The 11498-nt window shown below is 37.5% G+C and overlaps 1 protein-coding gene across 5 annotated transcripts in view; it reads right to left on the bottom strand.

Moving 5' to 3' along the window:
* TMEM161B (transmembrane protein 161B) overlaps positions 1–6416 on the bottom strand; it is a 47918-nt gene extending 41502 nt beyond the window's left edge. For all 5 annotated transcript variants that reach the window (XR_796308.3, XR_796310.3, XR_004162224.1 and 2 more), the window contains exons 1-2: positions 6313–6416; positions 2687–2767 (exon numbers count right to left, since the gene is read on the bottom strand). Coding sequence is in view for 2 of the 5 variants with exons in the window: in XM_010726072.3 (XP_010724374.1) it covers positions 2687–2767; positions 6313–6386 (155 nt within the window). In the remaining 3 variants the exon portion in view is untranslated. The remainder of the gene's footprint in view (positions 1–2686; positions 2768–6312) is intronic.
* Between the last annotated feature and the right edge of the window lie 5082 nt (positions 6417–11498).

Genomic DNA, 11498 nt, shown 5'->3' with positions numbered 1-11498 from the left:
GTTGTTTTTTTTAAATGGAGCTTTGAAACTATATTAACTCCATCATCTTCAAAATCTTTTCCTGGGGAGCATTAAAAGGACTGTGGCCAGCAGGTCAAGGGAGGTGATCCTCCCCCTCTACTCTGCCCTGGTCAGGCTTCACCTGGAGTACTGTATCCAGTTCTGGGCTCCATTGTAGAAAAATGACAAGGATCTCCTGGAGAGAGCACAGTGGAGGGCCACAAAGATCATAAAGGGCCTGGAGCATCTCCCCTATGAGGAAAGGCTGAGCGAACTGGGTCTGTTCAGCCTTGAAAAAAGAAGACTCAGAGGGGATCTGATCAATGTTTACAAATATCTCAAGTATGGGATTCAAAGGGCCAACCTCTTTTCAGCGGTCTGTAGGAACAGGGCAAGAGGAAACGATCATAAACTGGAGCACAGGAAGTTCTGCACCAATATGCAAAGGACCTTCACAGTGAGGGTGACAGAACACTGGAACAGGCTGACCACAAAGGTTGTGGACTTTCCTCCTCAGAAGATATTCAAGCCCACCTTGGTGCCAACCTGTGCAGCCTGCTGTAGGGTGTCTACTTTGAAGGGGGGTTGGACTCGATCTATGGAGGTCCCTTCCAGCCCCTACAATTCTGTGATTCTGTGAAAATAAGCCATACTACAAGCTCAAAACCCCCCAGAGGACTACAATAAAACAGCACCTCTGAAATCAGAGAAGGAAAGGTGGATTTTCCAAAGAAAGAAGAGCTACTGGGACATGAGCATTAAAAAGTTTATTCAACTATGAATTTTTTTTAAGAGTAAGGTCCTCTTAGTTATCATGTAAGCTGAGAATACAACCAGAAAGAGTCAATAAGTATTACTTTTTCATGTGATATGAAAGAGTAATTACTATCTTACTATCACTCAAAGCACAAGAATTTTAATGGACAAACTGAAAAATAAGGACAAAAATCTAAAGCACCTCTCAAAAATGTGTCCACGTCTAAATGAGGACTTGCCAATAACACCTGACTACAAACAACTGCCTACAACTATTATAACTATTTTCTTGGTTACATATTAATATATTTTATCAATCTGATAATAATTGAGTGACACCAACAAAATTTGCATAGACACGAAAACATGCATCACATTTGAAGTATAAAATGTAGCATTTTAATAGTTGAAAAGTGATTTGTATTTATGCGCCTTGAGATACAGTTTCCTGCTACTTTTCACAGTACATTTTCCAAAGATTGCAAAGTTAAAACTTAGATATCAGTACAAATTAACATGCCATTTCTACTCAGCACTGAGTATGCAATTACTCTGCTGAAAGCGGACACATGTGCTTTAGAAAGCAGAAGAATGGCAACACTAAGAAAATACATTAGCAAAGTAAAACTATTTTGTTTAAGGCTCCTATTTATGGATGTAAACATTTAGTTCTGTCATATTTTACATACAAATATTACTGATTAGATGAGCATTACATAAAATGTAATGCTATTCACAGTTCTTTTAACAAGTTGAAGTAAAACAAGATAATTAATGTCATTAGTCATTAAATAATTGTCATTAAATAATTGTCAGATAATTAATGTCTGAACTTAAGAGTGTTGTGACAGATATGTAAAATGAAAGATACTTATGTTAAGGGAATACTTAAGGCTTTATCCAAAACACAGCAAATAAGTTTCTTGAGTAACTTAACTCCAGAAAAAAAAAATGCACGAAGAATAGACTATATGTGGATTAAAACAGGTGTTAGGAATTGTATGACAGTATTTTATATCAGAGTTATAGGAAAAGAACTAAAGGAAATCAAAAAGAAAGACAGAGTGCCTTTTGCTGTTTATTTTAAGCCCAGTCAATTCTGATTTTTTTTTTTATTTATTTATCTTTTAACCACCACAATAAGCTCCACCACCTCATCATCAGTCTTGGCTCTTGGTGCAGTTCTACTTCTGGTAAGTCTGTTGGAGACCTTCATGATTGAATGTGAGAATCTTGTTTCCAGCTGAAGTTGATGGACAGTTATCTCATCACTCCCTGTTTTCCTTCTGCTAGATTAAACAAGTCAAGCTGTTCCAGATAGCTCTTGTAAAACATGCTCTTTCCTGCATGACCCTAGTAGCCCTTCTGTTCACCTATTCAAGTCTGAATTTGTTTTTTTTGAACATGAGTGAACTTTTCACAATAATCACAATAAAGTTCTACACCAATGTTTCATGCAAGGCGAGTAATATTTCCACTGGAAATAACTCAAATTCTAGGAGCACATTTACTTTTATCACTATTGTGTAAGAGAGTAATGGTTTCAGAACAAGAATCCTGTATTCAAGTACACTCAAATTTTGCCTAAAAGCGAGGAGCTTCAACCCTACAGAAAATTTGCTTTCCTCATACTCCATGACACGAGTAGACTGATTAAAGCAATCCCTGTAACCCAATTAGCAATTTCACAAATAACATTTAAGAACTGGGAATCATTCACTGCTGCACAATTTGGAAATGTTCAATTCTCTACTAAAACAAAAGAACACAGTTCAGTACAGAGCTATGACAACACAAGTATTGCAGTCATACGCCACAAGCAGTTTTAGAATCACAGAAGACAGAAGTTGGCTAAAGCTGTCATACAGATCATACAAAAAAAAAAGAAAAAAAAAGGGTTAGGAGAAAGAAGCTTAAAACAAGTACTTACCTATCTTTCTTGCTTTTCCCTCTTTGTTTCCCTGCAAGAATCCGTAGTTCTTCTTCAGTAGGATGTTGATACCATCGTAAACTAAGAGAAAAGAAAATTGGAAGTAAAACATCATCTGTACTAGCAATGTAGAATAATTTAAAAAAAAAAACAACCATAACTATGTATCAACACAGATCTATATGTATACTAAAATAGCAGTCATTTGCAATATCTAAACAAAATACCCTGCTGGACTGATGAACAACAGCTGATCTTCACTTCTCTTCAGCACAAGTTACTTGCCAGATACCATCAGAAAGTTTTACAGCTACCCCTTCACAACATGCCCTTCACTTCTCAAAGCAAGCAAATATTACCCAACTTTTTTCTTAAACAGCCAAGATGGTAATATCTGTATTTCTCCCCTAAGCAACATCACCCCAGTGATATCTTCAACACTTACTAGGAAAAGGACAGCAGCTTCCAAAAGCACAGATAGGTAAACATTAAAATGTGTACCTGCTGTCTACAAAAAATATTTGCATATTCTACTATCTCAGTTATGGATTTTGCACAAGAGTCATTTAAAAAACAAAATTCACTAATTTACATGTAAACTGTACAATTTTCCACTTTCACACATTAATGCACCACCCATTTATCCATTTGTTTAAAAGGCAAGGGATGGCAAGAAAATTTTAAAGTGGAAAAAAAGATGGCTCGGTCTCAGTAATTTTATTCAAATTTCTAAGCAAGATCCTTAGTAGCTCAAGCACAGTCTTGTGAACAGCAAAAGTGAGGTGCCCTTCAGATTTTGGATGGCTGTCACTCTGATTCTTCTGCTAAAATGTTAAGGCAGAGAAGTCCAACTATGCACAGAAAGAATACCTGGAAGATTTATCAGCTTCAATGTATGAGTATTTTTCTTGAGACAGCCACCAATTTATGATATAGTTTAATACAAGGTAATAATCAAGAGAGAGCAATGGTATCCATAACTATTATTATAACTCAAGTTGGAAAATCTCATTAAGTGGAACCATCCAAATTTACATCAGTGAATCTGAGACGCTACAGGCAAAATTCTGGTTTTGTTTAGCATGCTAACACAAAACAAGAATACTTAAACCACAACATGGCCTTCATTACACTACAAGAAGCATTGCAAGTAATTCAAAATTACAAGTAACAGAAGTAACTATACAAAAGGTGCTGTTTTGTTTTATTTTGGTTTTTTATTTTAATAAAGCTTACAGGTCTTCAATTTAAAATCTCAAAAAAAAAAGTGAACATATTTTCATTAAGTTAAAGGTTGGGGAAAAAAAAAAAGTTTGCATTTGCTTTAGTGTGTTTAAAGCTAAGATTCCACAACTGATTACTCTGTAGCTTTGACAGAGTTTACTTGGAAGATCTGTACAAACATGCCCCAGTTAATTTGAATAACTGCCTTAATGACTGTAGAACAGAACATCACTTTTCTTCTGAAGTGGCTTGGAAATAGGACAAGAGAGGCTGAAAAGGCAACATTTTGGTAGAGACAGACTTACTCTTACTGGTTAAAAATGCAAAGGCCTGGGTACACACTTCAGCTACCAATTCACTGACTTCAATAAATATGAATGTTCATATTCTGATCAAGTCTTGTATTCCTTTTCAAATAAGTAAATTGTGTTTCAGCAGTTAAAGATAACCATCCACTCTATAAATGAGAAAACAACTTCTGTCTGTCTATTCTAACAACAATTTTAAATTTTAAAATGTCTACATTCCATTTTAATAGACTTAATGTACAGATATGGACATCTTGAAACCAGCTGGTCCCTTGAAAGTTCTGCATTTTCCTCATAAAATGTTTACTTTCTCTCCCCTTTAGCAAGGACTACTTCCTGAAGATATTTCACATTACTCTTTAGAAAAGTCTCCCAACTCTTCCAAAGAAAAACATTTAGGCCAAATAACTTAAACCAGCTTTAGTGATCACAATCTATTGAAAATAATATATTGACAGGAAAGGACAAAGATCTAGTAACTTTTCCTAGGAAAGCTGGATTTCACTGTGTGTGTAGAACACACTCCACCATCCTGCTCACAGAAGTCCATCTAAGAGAACACTCTGCAAATGGACAATGCTTAGGAAAACAGGTTTATGTATGCTCGTCAGATGAACTACAAAAAAAATGTTTTCTTTCTGACATTAAAATTCAGGTTCTTGCTTTAGTAAAGCTCCTGACTTATTTCTGAAACACAGAAGTATTCATGGCTCTTTTACAAAGTTATAGCATTCAAATTACAACACACTAGAATAGTTACTTTATAAATAGCATGCTGAAAAGCATCGAGATTTTCAAGGTTACTAATATGAAAGGCAATGACACACCCACTGACCTCAGTGGGAGCAGAATTCCAAAGTGCTAGTGCAGAAATTCTGCTTTATGTGCTTATCTGTACACGCATGAAGATTAAAAACAAGAAAGGGTGGCCAAAGACATATTTGAACAGCAAATCTTTCACTGGCACAACATTTGCCTTAGAATATATATACAGAGACTGAAAATGCCATAAGAACAAAGGACACAGGCATAGTATTGAGCAATCCTTAAAAAAAAAAAAAAAAGCTCTCAAATGGACATCAAGACAAATGTTTTAAATACAATATAAAGAGTAGACTATATCATTTGAAATATAACTGATACAACACTACAAGAGTAACACATTATAAAAGTTTCATATTCATTGAATATGTTCCAGAGCTCACTTATAGTATAATCTTTTTAGAGAAAAAAAAGAGGTTGTCAATACCCTGCAAGTGTGGTCAACAGTGAAACTTCTCAAAACAGCTAAGAGTATGATTCGCATTTGCATCATCTGCACATTGATTACTCTGTTTTCCAGTCCACCTCACCACTGTTATTGTGATGCTTAACACACATTTATTTGTGTTTTAAATGTCACATTAGTGACATTTTTTGTTGGCAATCATTTGGAAATTGAAAAGAGAAACACTAAGAAGAAAAAGGGGGAAAAAAAAAAAAAGGCATTCCAAGATACTAAGGAGAAAAAAAGCAGTGGAAAACTATACAAGATTAATTAAGACTACCTTGGAATATACTATCATTTAAGGAAACTCTTTCAGAAATCAAGGAGCAGAGTTGTAGTGTTCTCCAAATTTTAACAATTCCAAAAGACATCATACTACCTCTAATCATTCAAAATGTTTTTCTTCCCAGCAGAAAAAACAAAGCATCTCTGTTTCTTTTAATATTTAAGATACTTAGTCATGTTCAAAACACCTGCTGTTTTTATTTATAATGGATACTGTCACACAGGGAATGCTCCTTTTGCAACACTTCACAGAATTTACTTTAGCTTTTCAATATTAAATTACACAGCTTGTACCTTTAGTAAGGTAAGAGCTGGAAAACAGCTACCTTTAACACAGTTAACAGCAACAAGTCTATTCTTTTACACCTAAATACCTTGAACCTGCAAGTCAGGTGTCACTATGCTGAATGAAGTTCAAGAATAGCAAGTAGATTAATTACTTTTCAAGACAAACCAAATCAGTAATGTTCTACTGTTTCTACTGCAATACGTAGTTGCTTTACCACATTCACACACCATGTATCAACAGTTTCTTATCTTACCTGCCACTACAGAGAAGCCAACGAGCAAGAGAATAGTGAGGTATGATCTTCTGTATGACACTAGCCATTACCATGGTAACCACCAACTGTACACCTATCACACCCTGTAGAGGAATAAGTTAACAAGAAGTCAGTATGTGTTTAAAATCTGCTGAAGTAACTCTTTGTTTGTTCCCATACTTTAAAAACACCTTCACGTAACAGGGATAATATTTTTTTATTTTTTAATCTAGAAGGTAGAAACCTCAAGCGATATCAGTGTTCAGGAAATCCCCCAGAACCTGCAATAACCCACTACATCCTTTACCAAAAGAAAAAGGTATCACAAGGCCAGCAGCATCAGCACCCTGCCATCTACCAACAGAGTGCCTTACCTCAATAGGTTGGGATGCCGCATGTTGATATGGCACTCCATTGTATTCCACAAGATATTCCACTGTACAATTAAATCACTCATTACAATCTTGCTGTTTGTGGTCTCTTTCTCTTCGATGTGATTTAACATCTGACACCCTCCAAATCCACCTGAGTTCACCATTTACAATATCCATCTCTTGAAATTTAAGCCTCCAGTTAATACAGAGCATTTGCTCCTTACTGCACCAATGACATAGATGGTGAAGGGAAGGTGCACAACAATCAGTGTAACTTATATATTGTATTATCTTTTCTCCCTTCCAACAACTTTTTTTTGTTTGTTTGTTTAAATATATCAGAAACTGTGCTGTCAATTCTGCTTTCACAAAAAATTACAGTCCAATCAAATGTAATGGCTGATGCCCAGTACCAACCTTAATGAAACATGATTTAAAAATATCAAGATAGCATAAACTACCATTTTCCATTTGTAATCACTGGAAATGAATGTTACCAGACTTCTCACTTGAGGTTTCGATTATCAATTGAAATACATTTATCAATTATCAATTAAGTACTCGTTGCATCTTTACAACTTGAAATAACATGTTTGGGTTTTCTTCAGCTGTTCAGGCCTGGAACTTATAAACAGAAGGAAGAACAAATTTTTACTCTATTTGATAGCACAAGGATAAGGGGGGTGGATTTTAAACTAAAAAAGGGGAGATTATGATTAGAATATAACTTGTTTAAAGGGGAAGACATTAAAGGATGAAGCTCTTTTACAAGACAAAATCTTCTGCAAGAAACAATGAGCACAAACAGGAACGCAGGATGTTCTGTCTGAAGGCCAGGAAGCTGCTTCAGTGCTGGGCAAGTGACAGACTAAACAAACATTAGAGACAGAAGTCAGTACCTTACAGATCAGAGAGACACTTCTGTCAATCTGTGTACAGCTGAAAATCCCTCAGCCCCAAGGTAAGAAGACTATAAAAGACAGTTAAATCACTTTCTCTTCAAAACAAGGGCTGGCTAGTAACCCCACAGTCAATGCCTCAAGCAAGACAGAACAACTAGATAGTGACTATAATGTCTAATAAGTTGCAGATTTGTGTTTTCATTACAGAGGAAGATCTTTGCACAGAGGTCTTTCAATATCTTGATCACTCAGTTCCAGGACCCTGAAGTACTTATAGCATCATTACTTCTGTCTGTGCTACAGAGAACATATTTGATAAGAAAGCTTTGAATAAAACATAATAAAAAATTCTTAAGCAGTCAACAATGGAAGTGTTTGCAGTTACATTAAAGGATAAGACAGACACACTCTTAAAATCTTTAAAAATGACAGGCCCTACGTTCGAACAAAGTGCAACCTAGATTTTGGCCTTCACAGTCTATATCTCTAGCACTAAGTAATTAGAGACATTGCTACTGATAAACAGGAGAACAAAAAGTAAGAATAAGTATGATAAAGTTTCCACACTCTTATCTATAAATGATGTGTGCTTATAACACAAACATAGCTACCTCATAATATTAACAGAAAATATGAACACTGTTAAAAGTACTTCTTCCTAGAGTATATTTTTATACTTACAGAACATGCAAAGCAAGATAATCAAGGTTAATTGTTTTATCAAAGATAACTCTTCAGGCCTCACATTTTGACCTTGCCCAAGGTTATTCTCCCACTCTGACTGTACGACATCAAGTTTTTTCCCTTGCTCTATCACACACATACATGTTACTAATATTCAATACCTAGGTTTACTCAGGACTTCAAAACTACTTAGTCTGTAACAATATCTGAAACAACCATCGCTACTCCTCTACTCTCTTCTCCCTCCCTTCCCAGTTGCAGGATGAAGGCCATGATTTGAAGCCAGTAGTTGCATACACTGGAATTACTTGGAATAGCACACCAGCCAAACAACAACATGCTTGAGAGAACAGATAGGAGAACACAGCTTCGTGTTCAGAAATACAATGCCAGCTACTTATTTCTGAAGCAACAATTCTTGTAAAAACACGTTTGTTTTACAGAACAAATGATGCATCAAGTGGCACGAAGAATACACAAGGAATTCAGAATCACCAACTGCTCACCTCGATGTGCTACTTCTGCTTTCCACATGTTCAAAGGAGGGTCATGAACTGGTGGATAGGAGTGTAATGATGCCCTTTGAATCAAGGTGTGTTGTTTAAAAATCAAACTACGGTCTTGTCAGCCAACATCATTCTATCCTCCATGAAACAAGAAACAAGAGTGCTCCCTAAACACCACAGTTACAGAATAAGGATCATTACAAATATCAAACTATTGTTGTAGAAGTCTCATGACTGGAACCAAATCATTTTTGAAGTCACCGAATTATCATTATTACTGAAGTAATCAATAGAGAATGCGCCTTGGGCAGAAAATCAGTACATATTCAATGTAGTATTAAATTACAGGCAAAACCAGTTCAGAGAACTGATCTACAACAAGAGAAAAAGAAGGTACAGGATTATGTTGAAAGATGCTTAAAATCTACCATAACTATATTCACCTAATCGACACATAAACTGTGGAAGCTTTCACCCTCACAATGATTAACTAATTTTACAGAAGGCTTTGCCATTGCAAGAATCATTCCAGGAACAAGAAGTAGAAAACATCTAGTGCCTCTGCAGTACAGCCTAAACACTATAGCAGAATTAAAATGCTTGCACAGAATTGTGAACATAATGAGCATTCAGGTAGAAAGATCAGCCCTGATAGCCACAGCTAAGAGTTGTACAGCCAGTCAGTTGTGACAACAGTTTGTGAGCCTACTGATACAAAAGAAACCTCTGTACATTTCATTCCACCACTGAGTCAGAACTGGAGAATGCAGCTTTCACACAATCTACAGATAGACTATCAAGGACTATATTTTCAAGTGACTTAGCATCCTTGCTTGTGATTCCATAACATTTGTTGATACAGCCAGCAACTATTAAGGAAAAGTGGAAATGATTTCCCAAGCTTATAGGAAGCATTTAATGGATTGCACTGTAGAGCGCTGAGGGAACTGGTGGATGTGGTTGTCTCCATCATCCTTTGACAGTCCTGGCTAACTGGGATTTCCCAGCAGACTGGAGACTGGCAAACAAGGCCTATCTTCAAAAAGGGCCGGAAAGATGATCCTGGTAGCTACAGACCTATCAGTCTCGCATCAGTGCCAGTGAAGATTATGAAGAAGATAACCTAAAAAGCCATCCATCATGGATCTACTAAGTCAACCAGGGGATCAGGTCCAGTCAGCATGGGTTTATGAATGGCAGATCCTGTCTGACAAACCTGATTTCATTCTATGACAAGGTGACCCACTTAGTGGATGAAGGTAAGGCTGTCGATGTGGCCTACCTGCACTTCTGTAAAGCCTTTGACACTGTCCCCCACAACATTCTTGTGGAGAATCTGGCTGCCAAGAGTTTGGATGGGTGCATGCTCTACTGGGTGAATCACTGGCTGGATGGCAGGGCTCAAAGAGTTGTAGTCAGTGGAGTTAAATCCAGTTTATTGCTGGTCACAAGTGGTATCCCCCAGGGCTTGGTACTGGGGCTGCTTCTATTTAACATCTTTAATAATGATCCTGATGAGGAAATTGAGTGCACCCTCAGTAAGTTTGCAGACAATACCAAATTGGGAAGGAGTCTTGATCTGCCTGAGGGGATAAAGGCACTACAGAGGGAGCTGGACAGACTGGATTGATGGGTCAAGGTTAACGGCATGAGTTTCAATAGGGCCAAGTGCTGGGTCACTGTTGTTTGGTCACAACAACCCAAGGCAACGCTACAGGCCTGGGGAGGAGTGGCTGGAAAGCTGCCTGATGGAAAGGGACCTTGGTGTACTAATCAGCAGCCAGCTGAATATGAGCCAGCAGTGTGCCCAGGTGGCCAAGAAGGCCAATGGCATTCTGGCTTGTATCAGGAATAGTGTGGTGAGCAGGGCTACGGAAGTCATCCTGCCCCTGTACTCAGCACTGGTGAGGTCTCACCTTGAGTACTGTGTTCAGTTTTGAGCTCCCCAGTAAAAATCAATGAGGTGCTGGAGCAGGCCTAAAAAAGGGGAACGAGGGCTTGGAGAGCATGCCCTACAAGGAGAGACTGAAGGAACTGAGGCTGTTTAGTCTGAGGAAGAGGAGGCTGAGGGAAAACCTTACTGCTCTCTTCAAATACCTGAAAGATGATTGCAGCGAAAGCAGGATTGGTCTCTTCTCACTCGTGACAGGATGAGGGGAAATGGCCTCAAGTTGTGCCAGGGGAGGTCTGGGTTGGAACCTTTCAGGTTCCAAAATGTACATAATCAGGGAACAGATAATTAGAATCAGCTTGTTAAATATTTCAGTATTAGAAGACTTAAGTATCCAATTTCGCCCAAAGCACAACTTCAAAATGGAGATGCTAGGCAAGATCTGCAGCACTTGGACAAATGCTGTCCATAGCTAAAATGATGTACTGACATTTATAACAATACGCACCAATGGAACATGCAGAATAGACATTTATACCAAAAATCATATATCACTGTGGTGCCCAACCATATGTAGAACAGGTATCTTGAAAGGAGATCCACTCAACTCAAATAATTCAGGTATTTCATACTGTAATTATGGCCAAATACAGGGCCCACCCTAGCTTTATAGAGCAGCGATGCACTCACCAAACATTCACACTTCTACAGTTCAATGTACAGACACCCACACTGCCTGTATCACTACACTAAGTACCCAAATCAGGCTTGGCTCTCCTGCCGCTGTCTATCGAAGCTCATTTCCCGTGTATTATCCCACGTGTAACGC

The sequence above is a fragment of the Meleagris gallopavo genome, chromosome Z (genome assembly GCF_000146605.3).
Source record: "Meleagris gallopavo isolate NT-WF06-2002-E0010 breed Aviagen turkey brand Nicholas breeding stock chromosome Z, Turkey_5.1, whole genome shotgun sequence".
Lineage (NCBI taxonomy): Eukaryota > Metazoa > Chordata > Aves > Galliformes > Phasianidae > Meleagris > Meleagris gallopavo.
The sequence above is the reverse complement of the archived record's forward strand: the minus strand, read 5'-3'. Positions and strand labels throughout refer to the sequence as shown.